General features: G+C 40.9%; 1 protein-coding gene across 1 annotated transcript in view; it reads right to left on the bottom strand.

The window, feature by feature from the left end:
* Positions 1–22,012, bottom strand: part of pemt (phosphatidylethanolamine N-methyltransferase) — a 108,212-nt gene that overhangs the window by 16,370 nt on the left and 69,830 nt on the right. Inside the window, exon 5 of the mRNA XM_047377852.1 lies at positions 11,731–11,842. Coding sequence (XP_047233808.1) covers positions 11,731–11,842 — 112 coding nt within the window. The remainder of the gene's footprint in view (positions 1–11,730; positions 11,843–22,012) is intronic.

Below are 22,012 nucleotides of genomic sequence, written 5' to 3'. Positions count from 1 at the left end.
TCATGAGCTGTATGCCACAATCATCCGTATTAAGACAATAAAAGACCTGAAATATTTCAGCTAGTGTGCAATGAATCTAAAATATATGAATGTTAAATTTTCATCATGACATTATGGAAAATAATGAACTTTATCACAATATGCTAATATTTTGAGAAGGACCTGTACAGTGGACAGAAGTCATCCAGAGTATAGCTCATCAGTATAGAAAAAAAAGCTGACATGCATCAATGACCCTATTACCTTGGTGAAGGTCTGCGGTCTATGAGTGCTTTTCTAGATTGGAATTGCACTTTGAATGGGCAGGCCTCTGCACTGATTGAACAAGATGACCAAACTACTCACTGGTTGTGAACAGCAGATTGCATCAAATCTTCCCTTTGATGTAATCCCTCACCCTGAGCAAGCAAGTTTCTTTCTTTTAAAGGAAAGTACAGAAAATACTGCAGTGTTGACTGTTTTGTATAAATCAAAATATAAAATTGAGGCATAGAGTCACTTCTATGCCCCAGGACATAGAGACTGGCCAATGAATTAGTCACTTGACTACTGCCCTTTTCTCCGTGCTGTGCCATACAAACATCAACATTTCCCATAAAAGATAAATGTCAGCAGCACTAACTATATATTTACAGGTTAGTACAATACATGAGCGTTTAAAGTGTTTTCACATGACTGATTTCTATGTCAGCTATGTAACAGCTATAATTACATTCATGTCACAGCTTTCATCACTTTCAGATGTCATGCACAACATTCGCCTTTTACTGATTCAGACAGACCAATCTGACTCCATGAGTCAGGGGACCTTGTTTCGTGGTCTGTCCGTGCAACTGACCTACTTCCAAGCCCTCATCACTACAAATGTTATGACCAAAACTGGTCACTGTCAGTTGACTTGATTGCACCACATAATCTCCATTTTGCTGAGCGATACACTCCCTCAATTTAATCTTCTGGTTGGACAGCTGATCTCTTTAATTTTGATTCTCTTTGACACTATGACTCACTGTGTGATTCAGAGCTCAAGCTCATTATCACCAGATCCAGAGAGAGAAGAGCTGCCATTTTAGTGACAGGTAAATGGAAAAAAGTTGCATTACAGTTTAATTATTTTCCAATTGATTTCTCTGTAACTTTTGGTATATGTGCTTTATGTAAATCCTTCTTAAAAAATCAATGGGTTAGCACATAAATGTCCATGGTCTCTGTGCAATTATATATGTACTGTATGAATGAATCAACCAGCAGATGATCACATGCTGGCTGACAATTTGATAACAATTTGAGACAGGTGAGCGGAAATGAACACATTTAACATTTAAGTTGAAAATGTAAAAAATATATAGGATACAGCTAGGACTGTGTGAAGGGCCTAGTAGAAACTGCATCTGCATGAACTGCATGGATGCCAAATGCTAGGCTTTCATTATCAAAGGACCTTGGAGTATGAACATTATGTGATTATCTTCATGGATTCTGTTGGTGATCTCCATTACAAGCGATTCTTGATGGGTGCCCTACTCATCAAGAATCACTTGTAATGGAAATCAGAGGCTTTGAGAATTAAAGGTGCATCCACTGACCTAGATATGGGCCTGGCACAAATGTTTTGTCTTGCAAAAGGTGCAATTTCAGTTTTTACAATGAAAACTTTAAGCTTTATAAGAGTCCTGCCTTGGTCAACAGAAGCACACGTTAATATAAAAAAGCTATTTATTAGCTTAAAACATTAACCAAAAACCAAACACCCAATTTTGCTTTCTTGTTGCCCTGACATGAAATGATCAGGAAACTAACATTTCATCACGGGTATGTAATAAGCTGTGACAGGGTCTGGCTGATATCAGTCATTAAAGTTAATTACCAGATTAATTGTTATAAATGCAGTAAAGATGGGGTTGAAATAGGTGTCTTCTTGTTTGAGCAATGGTTACCTTCAATGAAAACCGTTCGGCCATCACTGCTTTTCATTAACATGGCCTCACATATGCAGCTAACAATATTGCAGAGTGGTTTCCATTGTAATTAAGGAGTTCCAAGCTTAGAGGTCCATTTGCACTGAGAAAGGCTGCATAAGTTTCCAGCAAACTTTAGGGCTTTCTTTTTCTAAGGATTGTGCAACAATATTATTCTACCATCAGTGCAGAGTTTGTTTTACACTAGCAGCAGCTAGGTGTAAACCCATCTACCCACATAGTGCCACGAAGACTTTTGTGACAAGAAGGGTGAATTTCTGTCCAAGACAAACATTAAGGATAACTTGACATTCCACAGGAATAACATGGATGGGCAGCAGAAGACTGATACTGTGTTATTTTCTTTGGTGAGTGCTCCTTCTGATTGTTAGGGACATCTGTAAAATAACTTTTTCTGGAGAAGAAAAAAAGAGAGCTACCATTAACCTGGGCATTGCCATCAAAGGAGGCATTGTGATGTGGATGCTTCTCATCCAAGAAAGTGGGCTTACTGTGCTAAATGCAGCCTCTGGGCTTTGCTCTTTCGTTTTCTGCGTGTTTTTGTGGTGCTTTCAACCACCATCCGGTGATCTCTTTCAGCAGAGAGGAACTTTTAAACATCAGACAGTTCTTTCTTGGCATTTCTTCACCATTATTCATTGACGAAAGCTTCACGGAGATCCCAGCCAGCGGCGTGCTCATGAAGCACATACAGCAGGGACTGCGCATATCCTTGCCTTCAATTCATCAGGTGAATGTGGGTTCCCTGGCCAACAAGATGGACAACTTATTCTCCTCACCTGTAGAAACTTGGACCTCCGCGGATCTGCCGCCCTCTGCTTTACCCAAACCTGGCTGAGTGAGAACATCCCGGACTGCGCATTTGTGGCACCGGGCATTGAGCTGTTTAGAACGGACCACAACGCGGACTTATCGGGGAAAAAGCAAGGAGTTGGAATCTGCTTTTATATCAACGAACGCTTGGGGAAGAGATATCAAAGTTTTGAAGAAGACATGGGGTCCTGACCTGGAGTTATTTCTCATAAACTAAACCATTTCATTCAAAGACGATCTTGGGGATTTTACCAGTGCAAACCTCTCCAATTATCTTCCCAAATACAGATAGCACACTAAGTGTCCCACCAGGGATAAAAACACTCTGGACTGCTGCTACACAACTTTAAAGGATGAATATCATGCTGTCACCAGGGCTGCTTTGGGACTTTCTGATCACGGATACATCTCATCCCAACCTACAGGCAGAAATTAAAAGCTTCCAAACTTGTGGTTTGGACTGTTAAGAAGTGGACTGATGAGTCAAAGCAGGTGTTACAGGCCTGTTTGGACTGTTTTTGAAACTTCAGCCACAGATTTATAACAACTTACTTAGGTGGTGACATCATACATCAGTTTCTGAGGACATGTGTGTGCAGACCAAGACCTTCTGCACATACGATAACAATAAACCTTGGTTCAGTTCTCATCTGACGCAGCTGCGCAGGGATAAGGAAGAGGCTCAAAACAGTGGGGACCAGGCCCTGTATAAGCAGGCCAGGAACAAACTGACCAAGGAGATCAAAGCATTGAAAAGAAACTACAGTGAGAAGCTAAAGAAAAGCTTCTCACGTGGAGACACTTCTGCTGTTTGGAATGGTTTGAAAAACATGACGGCCTACAGGAGCCCTTCCCCCAACCACGAGCACAATCCTGGCCTGACAAATCAGTTGAATGGCTTCCACTGGAGGTATGAAAATCAGCAGTTCCTCACTAAGATCTTCAACAAGTCACTGGAGCTGAGTGAAGTTCCCTCCTACTTCAAATGCTCCACCATCATCCCAGTACCCAAGAAACCCACCATCACAGGATTAAATGACTACAGGCATGTTCCCCTGACGTCTGTGGTCATGAAATCCTTTGAGCAACTGGTGCTGAAGCAGCTGAAGGACATCACAGGCCCCTGCTGCCCTGCAGTTTGCCTACCAAGGAAACAGGTTGGCAGATGATGCAGTCAAATTGGGACTACACTTCAGCCTGCAACAACTCGACCACCCAGGGATATACGCCAGGATCCTGTTTGTGGATTCAGCTCAGCCTTCAACACCATCAACCCAGACATCCTCCACCAGACGCTCACCCAGCTCATAGTCCCGGCCTCCACCTGTCAGTTGATCACTAGCTTCGTGAAGGACCGGCAGAAGGTGAGGCTGGGGAGCACCTTCTCCTGCACAAGAACCATCAGCGCCGGCTCCCCCCATGGGTGTGTTCTTTCCCGACTCCTATTCTTCCTCTACACAAATGACTGCACCTCTACGGACCCATCTGTGAAACTCCTGTTGTTCGACTGATCCAGGACAGTGATGGTGCTGCATACAGACAGGAGGTGGATCAGCTGGTACACTGGTGTCGTCAGAACCACCTAGAACTTAACCCACTCAAGACTGTGGAGATTATAGTGGACTTTTAGAGAACACCACCCCCACATACCCGCCTCACCATCCTCGACAACACTGTGTCTGCTGTGGACCATTTTCGGTTGCTAGGAACCACTATTTCTCAAAACCTGAGATGGTCCTCACACACAGATAACGTTCGGAAGAAGGCCCTGCAGAGACTGTACTTCCTGAGGCAAATCAAGAAGTACAACCTTCCACAGGAGCTGCTGGTCATCTTCTACACTGTCATAATTCAGTCTGTCCTGTCTTCTTCCATCTCAGTGTGGTTTGGCTCATCCACAAAACAGAACAGGTCCAGACTGCAACGAATAATCAGGTCTGCAGAGAGAATAATCTGGGCTGACCTTCCCTCCGTCCAGGACTCATACAGGTCTAGGGTCAGGAAAAGAGCTGCTAAAATCTCTGCAGATCCCACACACCCTGCACATAAAACTGTTCAGAGTTTTACTTTCAAGCCGTCGCTACAGAGCACTGTTCGCTAAAACCAGCTGCCACAGAGACAATCCCCCAGGCTGTTTCTCTGATGAACATTTAATAGAGTACCAAACAACTGCATACTGAAGTTGCAAATGCACCTTTGTATATGTGTATATTTAAGAACATAAAGATATATGCATAAATATATTTTAAATATATTTAATAACCCAGAGAGCAAAGTGTACTGGAGTCAAATTCCTTGTTTGTATGTACGAACTTGGCAATAAAGCTGATTCTGATTCTGATAGTGGGTCATGGGGAAGTTGGTGACTATGTCCAGCAGTCTATGGGCGATGGATGGCGACCTATCAAGGGTGTACCCTGCCTCTCGCCCTGTGGGATTAGAAAATAAAGACTTGTTTGTGTTACATTCTGCTGTTTATTGGAGTAATACCTTCAAAAACCACCAAAGCTTTATGGATCAGTACATTTTAATGCTGAATGTTTATAAACTGTTTCTACCTTATAGGACTGAAGAACTCACAATTACGTTGTATTTAACAATGTGTCAGTCCTGAAAGCAGGATCAAGCTAAGAGCATATAGCTTGATGTAGTTCAGTAAAAAGCCTTTAAGTAAATGCAGTATAATTTATTTGTATGTCATTACAAGCATTAAACACTGTCTCACAAAAAGAAGATGTAATACTATTTGCATGTGCACAAAGTATGCTAACCCTAACTACAAAATGTAGAAGTGCAAATGTACATGTACACATTTCTTCTTGTTGCACCACATGTGCCTGAAAAAAGGTTAAAAGTGCCCAAATACCTTAAGTACCGTAGTTTCTCCATATTGTATGCATTTGTTTGTGAAATAATTCACAATGTCTATGTAGGTGACTGCTGGGAGCGAATCCAACTCTGCTGACGTATTGCATTTGTCCACCTCATATGGATCTACCGATTACAGCAATCTTTGCTTCGTACCTTTTAAAGCACACAACTTCTAAAGTATCTCTGTAATGCACTCCAGCACTTGAAAGAACGAATAAAAACCATGGTAATGCCGTTCGTAATGCTTTTCCTATGTAACACGGTTCACCGGTATACTATTACATGGTGCTATTTCTGGAGTCACTTACTTCTGGCCCGGTCTTGTGGGAACAATCTATTGATTGAATATGACTGCATGCACACCTTTTATCCTAATCATATGTATTTAACTTCCTCTTGAGTTTAAACTTAAAGTAGAAAAGGAAATTATTCGCATTGGGAGAGGAGCAGAAAGAGCAGAGTAGAGCATTCTTCTCTTACAGCTAATAATCATATGTAACCCTGCAAACAGTGTTAACTGGGATGAACCCTGCACTTAACTGTTGAATGTCAGAATAATGTTGGATAAAGAAAGGTGTGGAACGCCAATGAATGCTCTCGACAATATTTTACTTCAAGAAAAAATGTTGTTTGAGAAACTTTGAATATTAAAGCTATAGCATTTTTTCTTTACCTGTTTGCCATAAGTTTCGCTTTGTATGAGTCTGACTGCAAGAAAAATAACAAAAGGAAAATAATCACCACAGACACTCAGTTTTACTCCAGAAGTCTGGAGTAAAACTTTCTGCAAGTTTACCGTGCAATATTTAGATGAGAACCAAAAGGGTAGCACAGAGTTTGAGGGCATGATGTGGCCCAGAGCAAAGAGTGAACTTCTTAAAGTCACAGTATCTTTGTTCCATTTCACTCAGAGACTCCAGGCCCACCACATGGTGAATGTCTATTATGTAACCATAGAGCACCCGGTGAAAACGGTCAGGTGAAAACAAATATCATGGTGGGGGTTGTCAAAATAGTGCGAATAAGAGTGGAAGGTGGGGGATTGTGCAAAACAAACACAAAGTGAGATGTGATGTCAGAATTTTCACAGTTTACCTAAGCATCTGCGTAATGTAAATATAAAAGTGTGGTCCTCTTTATCTTTTAATGCATTATTTACCTCTTTATACCAGAGTTCTCATTTTTGCAATTTCCAGAATTCATTATTCATGCAATACCATTTTATGCACAATTGTTCCGAAGTCATGATAGAATCGATTCTGGTTGAGTGTAGTGATAAGTAAGGCAACTCATAGTAAGACAATTCAAGCTTATTTGTTTAGGAACATTCATTCACAAGTTGGTTGAACCACATTAAACGTAGGGAATACATAAGAATGACAATCACATTTAAGCATTTCATGTGAGGAAAAAGAAAGGAATAACAAAATGGAACAGGATGGATGTTAGTCACAATCCATAACTGAATAGTTTCAGGGGCTTCATTGTCTAATGCACCATGCAATGAGGAAGTGACACCAAAAATAGAAAATCAGTTTTCTGTGAGACTGATAAACTTGCAGAACATCTTATAATAATTGCATGGAGCTGACCGCAGTTAGCAGTGTGGACCGTGTTTGGATTACCGACCGGTGAACATAGACCAAGGTAGGACTGGTTAGCAAACTTTAATTAACTGCTGTCCTGAGCAAGGGAGTCGTTACAAGCATAGGGCCAAATAATATACTGTCAGCTGAGGAGGTTGACAACATTAAAAAGGCTCTCGACTTTCTGTCGGAGGACGTTTCTGCTGTCAGGCTGCAGCAGAAATGCATTCTAGAATTGGTTGAGGGGGTGAAAGCTCTCTGCCTATAAAGTGCAGAGAAGGTGGCATCAGCTATGAATTAAGATTCTCAAAAGCTGTGTGTGTCGCAGTAAACATGTGTAATATAGCACAACAATAGGATGCTGTCAAAGTGATCAGAGTGTTTTTAAAAAACAGAGTGTGGGGAGATCAGCAATTTTTTCTCAACAACACTGACTCAAGCAACCTAAGAGAATTTGGGTGACTTAAGCCCCTTTTAGATAGTAGCTCTGCAATAAGCACACAACTATAAACTCTTGATCATTGATCAGATTGTCCTTTTACACCATACAAGTCAATCCGTCCACATCACATGGCATGTCTGCTTTCAGAGCATACAGTTAAGATTGCAGAACCAAAGGAGTGTGGCTTACAACTAGCAGCACTGAGCAATGTGTAAGACGAGTAGGGAACAAAGGGGGACTTCCTTAAGGACTGAGCTTTAAGTTGCCCTCCTCATGCAGGCTTTTCAGATCCATTAATGCTTTATATTTGAAGTTGTTGTGTACCTCATTTTTTTTATCTGCATCAGATTCTGCTTAGCAACATATTTATCAGATCAGATGGACACTGGAATATTACGTGGTGCCTCTGCTGTGTTAACCATTGACTCCTATTGCTTCTACAGCTGTCTGCCTTTTATTACCCCTGAAAATTCATGACCACCCATTATACATCAGCAAGTGGCAGGAAGAAGCTGGAATCAAACTCACAACTTTTGGATTGCAAGATGACGACTCTTACAATTGAGCCACAGTACCCTTCAAAGAGCTCGTCTTTGCGGCTTTATGATGGAAATCCTCTCAGATGTTCTTTTTGCAAGACATGAATAAAGTTACATTGTTATAGGGTGAAAAAAACAGTACGAATAGCACCATCAGTGGGTTAAAATTACTCCAGCCTCATTGCCAGTTTTGACCTACTTGATGGCAGTTGTTGAAGACAACAGTGGCAAAACCAGTTAAACTGATACTCCTTTTTAAATTGTTTTAATTATCTTTTAAAGACACTGATCTAATTTCTTATCAGAAACAAACTTCTTGGTTGAATGAAAATAAGTTTAAATATGAATCGTCTGGAAATACGAGTAATTATGGACTTAACTGTATGAAATATAAATTTATTTGTAATGTCTTTTATTATGTTAAAGTTTTTAAGCGTATAAAACCATTTACTCAGACACACGCTCCATAGCGAGTCATGAGTTGGAATTGCGGGCATAGCGTATGCTTTGTACATTCGATCATATACCGTACTTGAGATAATATAAATCTACATGTAAATGAAAACTTTCTGAACGTTTGTTTCTGCTTTGAACGTTAGCCCATGTTAGCAATGATGTTGCTTACATCACTTTACCACTCAGAAACTGGACTTATTCTGTCCTCCACCGCCTCGGCAGTGCTGGCGTTGGGCATCGCTGAGTCAGTGTATTGGGCCAGCGGCTTGAACTGATAAGCCTCAGGCTCGCTGGGCTCCATAAAGCCTCCCTCAACTTCCGGTGATGAGGGGGGTGAAAAATTCTCCACCTCAAGAGATAGTGGCTAGCTGCCACTTTTCCTCATCCTCCATCACCACACCCTAGCTTAACCCCCCCCCGTTCATCCCTACACTTGGCCGTGTCTCTTTGCATAGCACACTTTGGTGGCATTTTTTAAAATGTATCTGCAGGTGGGGATATGCTTTTACATTGGGTTTAGCTCCATTTTAAGAAAACAGATGTGTTCTATTAGGTGTTTAGTTTACCATTACAAAGTAAGATTTCACCAGTCGCTCCACATTTCGAAGTGTCACTGCAAAAGGGACCAAATGACCAAATACTTCTGTCTACACAGCAAAAATTTAGCCTCCTTTATAATAGCCCATATTATAAATAGCCCATATTATAAATAGCCCACTTTCGTGGGATGTTCAAAATATATTACAAAAATAGTTCTGCATAGCAAAAAATATTATTGTTTATTCGGTATTTTGGTACTAATAACTGTTGATTAAAACATTCCCTACTGTACCAGTTTGTTGACATGGTCTAAAAAAATATTTAGTCACTAAAAGGGTAATCATTACACAGCTATTTTTAGATTCCATTTTATTTACACAGCTCCGCTCAGTTTGTCCTAATGCAACATTTTCTAATAGGTGTCAGCTCATTTACTGTCCAGTTCACACAAAGCGAAATGCAATAGGTCTCGTGTGCAGGAGAGAAAAAGGTAGAAGAAGGGAGTACAAGGGTGAAACCTCTGACGGTTTACTCACAGTTAACAAAAAAGGTCCCTGAGGCCTCCTAGTGTTATTCTTAATTTGTGGAATCATGTGATTAAAGACAAAACATATGACTTAGCAAATCCAAAAAAACAAGAAGTATTAGTAGTATTAAATAGGGCACCTTTACCAAATATTTGAAAACAAAAAGCATTAGTGGAAGAAAACAAAAGAATACTGTTTTTCTGTTGATTTGATCTGTCATAACACTTCAGAAATCTTCGTGGTTCTTCTTACTTCCAAATCAACAAAAAGAGGGAAAGCAGAAGTTTAAACACCCTTAAACTTTCCTTTTACATTTTCATGCCTCTAAAATGTTGTAACTACAAACTGATGAAACAAGGACTTTGATGTCATGATGCTTGTGCATAAGTAGCATTAGCTAGTAGTAACAGCCAGATCTGGCTTGTTTCTACTATTTTTGTGTACAAAAGATGAATGACGCCCCCCCCCCCCCCCCCCCCCCACATCAATCAGCAAGTTTAGTTACCATTTGGTAAAAGAAAAAAAAAAAAAATGAAAACAAATCTACAACCACAAAGTTTAATATATATTTAAAAAGTTGTTTAAAAGCAGTAAGTGAGTTCATTCACAAAAAAATGAAAAAAACGCAGTAAAATAACACTCTGGAAAGGAACCAAAGTTGCTTCCTTTTGCAGTGTGATTCATTATCGTGAATTAAACTGAATTAAATTCAAAAATCCTTTATCAATCCCAAGGGGAAATTAAATGTTGTCTCTGACTGAAGACACTCTTTCATTGACAGTCTCATGAAGAGGATGCTCAGGGTTCTACATACTGTTATGAAAAATCCTTCTTTGTACAATGATCTCCAGAGTTTCCAGATTATCCCCCAGTACAGAGCCAGCCTGCTTTATTAGCTTGTCAAGATTGTTTAAGTCCCTGGCTCTGATGCTGCTACCCCAGCATGATAGCAGCAGGGTTTCATCATTCAATAACCTCAGACTGTTAAGTTAACAAAAAAGGTCCCTAAGGTCACCTAGTGGTAGTCTTTATTTGTGGAATCATTTGATTAAAGACAAAACATATGATTTAACAAGAATTTAAGTTTATTATAACAACAGTAAACTTGACGTGACGTTTAAAAATCCGTAAATCCAAACCTGTGACTACAGTGGCATGCAGTCACAGCCTTACATTCTTTTGCCGAAAGAGAACGCAATTAATTTTTAAATACTTATCATCACTTTAATCGTTATCGCAACACACACCACAAAATATTGTGATAAACGTAGCCCACATCGTTTATCCCTGATGCTGCTCATTGTGCCCAATTCACCATTTTGCATTTTTGTAATTTTAACTGTTTTGTTCTGGTCTTTTATTTAAGTGAAAAAAGGGGCTGTTCTTCACAGGGCATACCCACCATGTGTCAATTCACGGCCACTTTTAGTGTACAGGAAACATGGCTACGTGACCCAAATATATTATATCTGCCAGAAGGAAGTGGCTGAGAGTTGTTTTGCTTTAATTAGGGGTAAAACCCTGTCCTGTTTCATAAACGTCAGCTCAGACAAAAAAAGGATCAAACCACTGGCAATGGAAGTAGTAATATTTTACTGGGGTAATTGGTTCTATCTCCCTTCCCGTCCTACTTGATAATGTTGCCACGCTGATCTCCCAGCCATGTTGTCACAGTTGTCATGGAGATAGGAGCAGACTTAAAACCTCTTTACCTTGCCATCTTTTTCAGCAGCAAATTGCAACTTAGAGAAAAACAACATTTTCCATTTTTAGGTTGGGAGTTCATTATGTATGCACGCCCTTTACTTTATTTCTTTATTTAGATGCCAAATGATGTACATCAGTGCTTTTTTGCCCAGCTAACACTTGAATTCTGCTGAAGTTTAAATCTTCTTGAGGCGTCAAACTTCCAAAGTGGTGATTAACAGCAAACCGTTTGCAACAACCCCATCAGTTAAAATGGGCACATTTACTTACATGAGTGCAAGGCCGAGGTAGTTGGCTGTGCTGCCCCAATACATTGGGTTCTCTATGACATTGAAGGGAAAACCGGTAACCTTCTCATCCATCAATATACCAAAGTAGTCACCTACAAAATTAAAAACACAAACATTGGATTGAAGCATTTATTTGAAACAAACAAAATCTGTCAGATTCTCTATTTGTTAACCAAAGATGGGAGAGGGTCATTGTACAAAAAGGCAGGGGCACAAAATGTTATATTTATTTACTTACTGAATTTTTGAGTGAACGTTTTAAGCTGTAAACCACTGTCGAATGTTTGAGCCTGGCAGTGATAACCTTACCGCACTACTCAAAACTTACTCCTGTCAAACTTAACAAACTAGAAATGCAATTGGAAATCGTCTTGTAACCGAGGATGGCCTTTTTTAGGCTCGACTAGCCTGACTGGTGACCAGTAAGTCAGAAACTCAAAAATCCGAATTTGCTTTGCTGAACATACCACAGCTAAAACTTAAAAAGTCGTGCTAACTATTTAGTGTGAGTCGAGTAAGTATTTTAAGTTACGATAAGGGATAATGTTAGAGGAAGCATGAATAAAAATGAAACTTTTCTGCTATGGAGGCACATCTGCTGCCACCTAAACAGGCCTTTGTGGTGTCTATTTCTATTCGTTATGGAAAGAGCTGCTTTGAAAAATTGTCTGTTTTTTGGAAATCTCAAATTTATTGTAAAGCTTACATTTTCTACAGAGAATACATACAGAAATGTTTGAGGTTAGTAATGTTAGCTGCACCAGTTGTACTGGTCACAAATCTGGTCCTCAAGACTTTAAAATATGTGTCAACAATGTTCATTTAAAACCTGCATTTTGTATTGACTCTCATCTTTGTTTGATTTTAAGATTTAACAGGTTTGATGATCGGAAACCTAAGCATGAAAATAAGGAAAACAAAACTCTGCGCTGATTAAAGATCAGCGGTAATTTGATCCAACCCATGTGATCTTGCAAGTAATAACTTCTAGGTCTTAAAGTAGAGCCTTGATGAGATCCTGTGAATGCTTCTTGACATTTCTTAAGGACAGAGCCGGTGTGTGAATAAAATTTGTGAGTCATTTGTTCCAAGTTGAACTCAAATCTCAAGTCTTTGAGGTTGTAGTTCAAGTTAAAGAGGCATAAAATTCATCTACAACAACTTAACAGGGTCTCTCAGAAAGAGGATAACTTAAAGGTGTTGCTGTAGTCTATAAACAGTTTTTTATATGGCTTGTGCCTCCTGGCTTAGTTTTTATGACTTAATAACACAGGCTAATCTGTCAGGTGTTGCTTCTCATCTGACATTTTATATAAGACCTTGTAGGGTCCTCATGATTCCTTCTATTTTAATGTTAACAACTTGATAGTCAAAACAAACCGGCAAGAATGAAGTGCCTTAATAGCAAAGATTTTTATTTCTGATTTACATGTTTATTTGTGGTTAACACTGTTGGATGCCATGAAAGATGATCTAGGACACTCTTCCCTCTAACCTGTACGCTTACTACATTTTGCTATGTAATAAGTTCCTCGCATTGTGCCCAAGCAAACACACACACAAATAAGATCTGACCCATTTGGTGTTATGAGGGTAGCATGATGTGCACATTTGAATATTTCTCTAATGCCTCTCCTGCACACCCACAAAGAAATATTCATACACACACACAAATACATACAAGCTTCTAGCAGCTAAAAGGGACTGAATCACGCACTTGCTGCTGCTGGCCCCATTTTCCCTCACATGGAGGCTGGCAATGTCCACATTACATAACACTTTTTATTATGTATGCTCATTTTAATGCCAGAGAAAGAGTGCAAAAGAAAGGTGATAATATAAACATAATTTCTTGGGATTCAGTGGTCACCCAGATTTAACAATGTCCATAGCTAACCTCAATTTTGACTTGCAAAGTCATGACTGGTATTCCATTGAAATCTAAAGCATCACTTTTTCATTCTTTCACTGTTATGAAAACGAGCAACTCTGGAGAACAGTGAGTGTTGGCCTGTGTTTAGACCCAAGGCCAGATGGCCAACATAGAAACATCATAATTTCATTTGAACTGGATATTTCTCTTTGCTCCTGTGCCATGCAGTTTGAATCATTGGGTCACTGTGACTCATGGGATTAAATATAGAGCCAATTAGAGGTCCTGAATAACATGCAACACATACAGATGGTGTCTTAAGATTATGCGCCTTTCACTCCATGAAGATTGGCCGCTGAAATGTCACAAGGGCAAAAGAGAACTCTTTACAGTGCCTTGCGAAAATACTCGGCCACCTTGAACTGGTCAACCTCTTGCCACATTTCAGGCTTCAAACATAAAGATATAAAATTCTAATTGTTTGTGAAGAATCAACAAGTGGGACACAATCGTGAAGTGGAATGAAATTTATTGGATGTGTCAAACTTTCTTAACAAATAAAAAACTGAAAAGTGGGGCGTGCAATATTATTCAGCCCTTTTACTTTCAGTGCAGCAAACTCACTCCAGAAGTTCAGTGAGGATCTCTGAATGATCCAATGTTGTCCCAAAAGACTGATGATGATAAATAGAATCCACCTGCGTGTAATCAAGTCTCCGTATAAATGCACCTGCTCTGTGATAGTCTCAGGGTTCTGTTCAAAGCACAGAGAGAATCATGAAGACCAAGGAACACGCCAGGCAGGTCCGAGATACTGTTGTGGAGATGTTTAAACCCGGATTTGGATAACAACAGATATCCCAAGCTTTAAACATCCCAAGGAGCACTGTGCAAGCAATCATATTGAAATGGAAGGAGTATCAGACCGCTGCAAATCTACCAAGACCCGGCCGTCCTTCTAAACTTTCATCTCGAACAAGGAGAAGACTAATCAGAGATGCAGCCAGGAGGCCCATGATCACTCTGGATGAACTGCAGAGATCTACAGCTGAGGTGGGAGAGTCTGTCCATAGGACAACAATCAGTCATACACTGCACAAATCTGGCCTTTCTGGAAGAGTGGCAAGAAGAAAGCCATTTCTCAAAGATATCCATAAAAAGTCTCGTTTAAAGTTTCCCACAAGCCACCTGGGAGACACACCAAACATGTGGAAGAAGGTGCTCTGGTCAGATGAAACCAAAATAGAACTGTTTGGCCACAATGCAAAACGATATGTTTGGTGTAAAAGCAACACAGCTCATCACCTGAACACACCATCCCCACTGTCAAACATGGTGGTGGCAGCATCATGGTTTGGGCCTGCTTTTCATCAGCAGGGACAGGGAAGATGGTCAAAATTGATGGGAAGATGGATGGGGCCAAATACAGGACCATTCTGGAAGAAAACCTGTTGGAGTCTGCAAGAGACTTGAGACTGGGACGGAGATTTATCTTCCAACAAGACAATGATCCAAAACATAAAGCCAAATCTACAATGGAATGGTTCACAAATAAACGTATCCAGGTGTTGGAATGGCCAAGTCAAAGTCCAGACCTGAATCCAATCAAGAATCTGTGGAAAGAGCTGAAGACTGCTGTTCACGAACACTCTCCATCCAACCTCACTGAGCTCCAGCTGTTTTGCAAGGAAGAATGGGCAAGAATTTCAGTCTCTCGATGTGCAAAACTGATAGAGACATAAGCCAAGCAACTTGCAGCTGTAATTGCAGTAAGGGTGGGGCTACAAAGTATTAACGCAAGGGGGCCGAATAATATTGCACGCCCCACTTTTCAGTTTTTTATTTGTTAAAAAGGTTTGACACATCCAATCAATTTCATTCCACTTCACGATTGTGTCCCACTTGTTGATTCTTCACAAAAAATTAGAATTTTATATCTTTATGTTTGAAGCCTGAATTGTGGCAAGAAGTTGACCAGTTCAAGGGGGCCGAATACTGAGTCCAGACAGATAGAGAGGCTTAAAAAGAAAAACTGCTTCCAGCTAAAAACCTGTAATAAAGTTTTTTTGATCGGTGCCACTTTTTACTGGGGCATAATTTTCTCCTAGATAAAAATCATCATAATTACACATGGACAAATTCAGATTTTTCACTTGTTAAATCTCTTTCAATCACAAATATGTGCGGCTATTTTTATAGATATTTAAATGATCGCTGTTATGTATTATTGCCTCTGCTGCCATCCACCTCATTTCCACACTTCACTTTAACTGGTAGGTTTCAGTGAAACACACAAAGAGGAATCCTGTCACCTTCTGTTATTCCTTCTGTCCCCCTTTCTGATTGCCCAATCCCCTCAGTGATGGACACGAGCAAAGCAGGACAGGCGTGGGACAGCCAGTCTGGAACATGAATATCAGTTCCTCCCACTCAGCACCCTGACCTAGAAATTATATCTCAAGGCTTCGCAAATGGTTAGCGGTGCAACGTTGTGCTCGTGTTTATTTGCAATGATGTCAAAATGTTTTTAGCAGGACAAGCAAGAAAAACACAAACGCATTCCTCAGACACGAACCCAAGAACTGAAATAAAATACATTAAAAGTATGTAGTTAGTATAAACAGCAATGAATGAACATTTTTAACATTAAACATTTGTTTTTCAATTTTACACTGAATATAATGAATATATTGAGATCCATTTGTCATACTAAATGGAATGGCAAAAACAATGTATTTGTTTTAGAAAAGAAATAGGTTAATTAGTAGTTTGACAAGAAAAATGGAATACATGACCAATAATATAAAGATGTAAACACCTAAACCATTCATTCAAGACAAATACAATGGTCGTGTGGTGCATGAAAACATTTAATGCAGAATTTAAATGCAAAAAATAGATTTAAAAAAAAGCAATCAGGAAATAAATAGTGCTCTCAAGGCTTGAGGTTAATTATTACCTGTTTTGTTTAGATAACATTAATTGAAATTGGAGGGAAGCCCATTGTGGTCATTTTTGTTGAAAAAGACAAATCATTTGTTTTCAAATTCAACAATAATAATTACCCCACATGTAAAAAGCTGTTCCAATACAGCCAACTCACAGCTTAAAAATATCTAACTCCTGACCTTTCCTATAAAACTTAGTAACATTTTTTTGATTTTCTAAAAATAGGTTTGGTCTGGGTCATGGGGAAGCTGGTGCCTATCTCCAGCAGTCTACGGGGCGAGAGGCAGGGTACACCCTGGATAGGTCGCCATCCATCGCCCGTAGACTGCTGGACATAGTCACCAACATCCCCATGACCCACTATCAGAATCAGAATCAGCTTTATTGCCAAGTTCGTACATACAAACAAGGAATTTGACTCCGCTACACTTTGCTCTCTGGGTTTTTAAATATATTTGAAATATATTTATGCATATATCTTTATGTTCTTAAATATACACATATACAAAGGTGTATTTGCAACTTCAATATGCAGTTGTTTGGTTCTCTATTGAATGTTCATCAGAGAAACAGCCTGGGGGAGTAAATTGTCTCTGTGGCGGCTGGTTTTAGTGAACAGTGCTCTGTAGCGACGGCTTGAAAGTAAAACTCTGAACAGTTTATGTGCAGGGTGTGTGGGGTCTGCAGAGATTTTAGCAGCTCTTTTCCTGACCCTAGACCTGTATAGGTCCTGGACGGAGGGAAGGTCAGCCCAGATTATTCTCTCTGCAGACCTGATTATTCGTTGCAGTCTGGACCTGTCCTGTTTTGTGGATGAGGCAAACCACACTGAGATGGAAGAAGACAGGACAGACTGAATTATGACAGTGTAGAAGATGACCAGCAGCTCCTGTGGAAGGTTGTACTTCTTGAGTTGTCTCAGGAAGTACGGTCTCTGCTGGGCATACAGTGTTTATGTATGAGGACCATCTCAGGTCCTCAGAGATGGTGGTTCCTAGGAACCTGAAGTGGTCCACAGCTGACACGGTGTTGTTGAGGATGGTGAGGGGGGTGTATGGAACCACCACCATTTCCACAGTCTTGAGAGGGTTGAGTTTAAGGTAGTTCTGACAGCACCAGTGTATCAGCCGATCCACCTGCTGTCTGTATGCAGACTCGTCACCGTCCTGGATCAGACCAATGACAGTGGTGTCATCTGGAAACTTCAGGAGTTTCACGGACGAGTCCGCTGAGGTGCAGTCATTTGTGTACAGGGAAAAGAGGAGTGGGGATAGAACATACCCCTGGGGGGCACCAGTACTTATTGATCTGGTGCGGGAGAAAATGCTCCCCAGTCTCACCTGCTGCTGTCGATCCGTCAGGAAGCTGTTGATTGACTGACAGGTGGAGGCTGGGACGTTGAGCTGGGTGAGCTTCTGGTGGAGGATGTCTGGTATGATGGTGTTGAAGGCCGAGCTGAAGTCTACAAACAGGATCCTGGCGTACGTCCCTGGACGGTCGAGGTGTTGCAGGATGAAGTGTAGACCTAAGTTGACAGCATCATCTGCCGACCTGTTTGCTCGGTAAGCAAACTGTAAGGGGTCCAGCAGGGGGCCTGTGATGTCTTTCAGGTGCTTCAACACCAGCCACTCAAAGGATTTCATAATCACAGACGTCAGGGCTACAGGCCTGTAGTCATTTAATCCTAGGATGGTGGGTTTCTTGGGCACTGGGATGATGGTGGATCGTTTGAAGCAGGAGGGGACCTCACACGTCTCTAGTGACTTGTTGAAGATCCGGGTGATGATTGGGGCGAGTTGATTGCAAAGGATTTCAGGCATGATGGGGAGACATTATCAGGTCCTCCAGCTTTCTTTGTTTTCATGCGCTGAAAGAGCCTGTTTACATCTTCCTGGGAGATCTTTAGTGCAGGCAGAGGATCTGATGGTAGGGGGTTGGTTGCTTTATGGGAAGAATTTGTTCCTGAATGGGATGTGGAGGGGATGATTTGAGGTGTGAATGGCTTCCTGTCATGTCTGCAGTAGAAGCCATTCAGACGGTTGGCCAGGAGACAACTCTGTTCAGGATGGGTGGGGGGGCTCCTATAGGCAGTCAGGTTTCTCAGACCGGTCCATACAGCTGAAGCATCACCAGTAGAAAGGTTGTCCTTAAGCTTCTCACTGTAGCATCTCTTGGCTGCTTTGATCTCTTTTGTTAGTCTGTTCCTGGCCTGCCTGTACCGCGCCCAATCTCCACTGCTGTGAGCTTCTTCCTTATCCCTGCGCAGGTTCCTGTGATGTGGAGAAAACCATAGCTTGTTATTTCTAAAGGTGCAGAATGTCTTGGTCTGCACACACATGTCCTCACAGAAGCTGATGTATGATGTCACCACATCAGTTAGTTGTTTTAAGTCAGTGGCTGAAGTTCCAAAAACAGTCCAGTCTGTGCATTCAAAACAGGCTGCTTTGATTCCTCAGTCCACTTCTTAACAATGTGAACCACAGGTTTGGAAGCTCTTAATTTCTGCCTGTAGGTTGGGGTCAGGTGGATTAGATAATGATCTGAAAAACCCAGAGCAGCCCTGGTAACAGCATGATATGAGTCATTTAAAGCTGTGTAACAATGGTCCAGTGTGTTTTTGTCTCTGGTGGGACACTTAATATGCTGTCTGTTTTTGGAGAGTTCATTTGAGAGGTTTGCGCTGTTAAAATCTCCCAGTATTATGATGAAAGAGTCTGTGTATTTTTTCTCCACATCTGTAATCAGCTCAGCGAGATGTTTTTCAGCGGCAGAAGTGCAGCCATGCAGTGGAAAATATGAGCCAATTATTATAAACGAGGAAAACTCCCTCGGTGAATAAAACAGTTTACAGTTTATGGAAAATGACTCGAGATCAGGACTACATGTTTTTCCCAGCACTTTTACGTCTCTGCAACAACCTTTATTTATATAGAAGCAGATTCCGCCTCCTCGCCTCCTCCCCGATAGCTCCGTGCTGCGATCTGCTCTGAACAGGCTGGAAGCCCGGCATCAGCAGTGTGCGCTCCAGGATGTTTTCACTCAGCCATGTCTCGGTAAAGCAGAGAACTGCTGATCTGTGGAAGTCCGTGTCTTTACAGGTGAGAAGAAGCAGCTCGTCCATCTTATTACTTAGAGAGCGGACATTTGCCAAATGGATTGAAGGCAGTGGTGTGCAAAGTCCTCTTTGGCGGAGTTTACCAGCGCGCCAGAACGCTTTCCCCTCCAACGTTTTCGGCGCAGCATCCCATAGAGTGCCGCGGCTCCGCTCGCCAGAAGCACAGTGAAGCTTGGATTGATGAATGATGGTGAAAAAATCCCAAGAGAGGACTCTCTGATGTTGAGAAGTTCCTCTCTACTGAATGAGACCACAGGATTGTGGCCCGAGACCACAGTACTGTGACTCGAAAAACATAAAAACACACAAAATACCCAAAGAAAGAGAGAGCGAAGCTCCGAGACTGCCATCGTCGGCGCTATCTTAGTAGGGAAGATAAGTGGTATAGAAGATGAATGAATGAATGAAGGTTTGGTCTGTTAGAGGATGGAAGCCAATAGAACAAGACACAAAAAAACTAAAATCCTGCCTTTGTGTTTGAGAGACATACGAACCTTAACAGACATCATGGCAGTTTCATGTTTATAAGAACCTGAAAAGCTGGTGTTATACCCTACATCCATCTACTGTATTTCTGGTTCCCATTTTGGCTAGCTGATGCTATGAAAATAAGACAGATTAGTGCCCCTGGACAAACTGCAATAATTCTGAGCAACAACCAGCTGGTAGATATTGTTCATTTGAGTCATGTAGCCATATGCCTTTGTTGAACTACAATCTAGAACATGACCTAAAATCCATGGTTGTCAAAGTGGGTATAAAACATCCCCCAGGAGAGTAGGAATTGAGGCATCATCAGTGCAAGAAATCCCACAAATAGCAAAGGAACAAAATAGCAAGCATTTGTCATGGTCCATTGGCTATGTGGTGTTCATTTATTACCCATTTATGGGTGTGGAGATACCAGGCTCAAGAGGGAAACTGAGACATCACTCTCTCTAGTGACACTTTTTTAGTTCTGGGGAAACACAAGGTATTCTCAGGCCAGTGGAGAAATATCTAAAGCCCCTCTATTAAGTTTGTGATCTTCTCCAGGGTCTCCTTCAAGTGGGATGTGCCAGAAGTCTCCACAGTGAAATGTTTGATAACATCCTGATCATATTTCCAAACCTCCTCAGCTGACTCCCTTTAAAGCGGAGGAGTGGCAGCTCTACTCCTAGCTCTCCCCCCACAGAACTACTAATTGACATGGTAGAGTGCTTTGAGTTTCACTATGATCCTGACTTACGACAGTGTTAGGGTGTCTGCCATGGCCAACTGATTTCAGAGCTGGCATCAAACTTAAGACAGTCTCAAAAATGTGGATAAAGGACAACCACATGGATTGGATGGCATTGTCCTAGAAAGGGACATCCACGGAAACGTCCTGGAGCCAGGCCTGGGGGCAAGCAAGATCCTTTGCACCAAAGCCTTGGTTTGGTGGCTGTGAAACAGTTGTTAGGTGATTGTGCTTGCACATGCCCAGTATATAATTAGGCTATTGTTGCCATTTATCTGATATGATCTATGATTATGTGATGGGTTTTATGAGATTCTGGAGGCAAAACAAGGATGCAGAACATTAAGCAAAAAAGCCAAACAAAGTATTATACAGATAAATCTGTTGCCTATTAAGCCCCCAGTACTCGGGCATAATTTAACTTTCTTTTTCTGCTATTTTCTTTACTGCAAATTCCATTAATTAGTTCCATAAGTTTAACTAAAACATAAACATACATGTTATCCACAGAAATAGAATCTTGGCTAAAAGCAGAAATAAACCATTTCTACAAACACCAAAAACAGTTAAAAACTAAGGCAGTTGAATCACTAAATAAACAAACTCCACAAAATCCTGGAACCACAAAACTCTGTCTTTTTCTTTTCACAGTGTTCTGTCCGGCAGAGTAGCGCTTAGAATTGTTGTCTGAGTGCCAAGAAGAAGCCCAACAACTTTACTTTCACAAGTGAAGCATTACGTCTAATGCTTTTGTGCTCTGCTTGATATTTATATTAGAAACTGCTTTGTGATTATTTCAATTGTTACTGACACGGAGATGGAAACAAAAAGGAAAAATGAAGCACGAAAGAGAGAGAGGTGGGGCAAAAAGCAAGAGAAGACGAAAAGAATGGAGGAGAGAAAGAAGGATGAAGAGATCACAAGATAACACCCTGCTTGCTTGTACACCTGCAGAAACATTTAGATTAACAGCTTTTCAACCAAAAAGTGGATGGTAATACAAGATGTATTTAGTGGTAACTGCGGCTCAGTATAGAACATTTGTGTATCTGTTAACACTTGAATCTAAACACCTGTGAGTGTGAGCGCACTTGTGTATACAAGGC

The sequence above is a fragment of the Girardinichthys multiradiatus genome, chromosome 10 (assembly GCF_021462225.1).
Source record: "Girardinichthys multiradiatus isolate DD_20200921_A chromosome 10, DD_fGirMul_XY1, whole genome shotgun sequence".
Taxonomy (NCBI): domain Eukaryota; kingdom Metazoa; phylum Chordata; class Actinopteri; order Cyprinodontiformes; family Goodeidae; genus Girardinichthys; species Girardinichthys multiradiatus.
The sequence above is the reverse complement of the archived record's forward strand: the minus strand, read 5'-3'. Positions and strand labels throughout refer to the sequence as shown.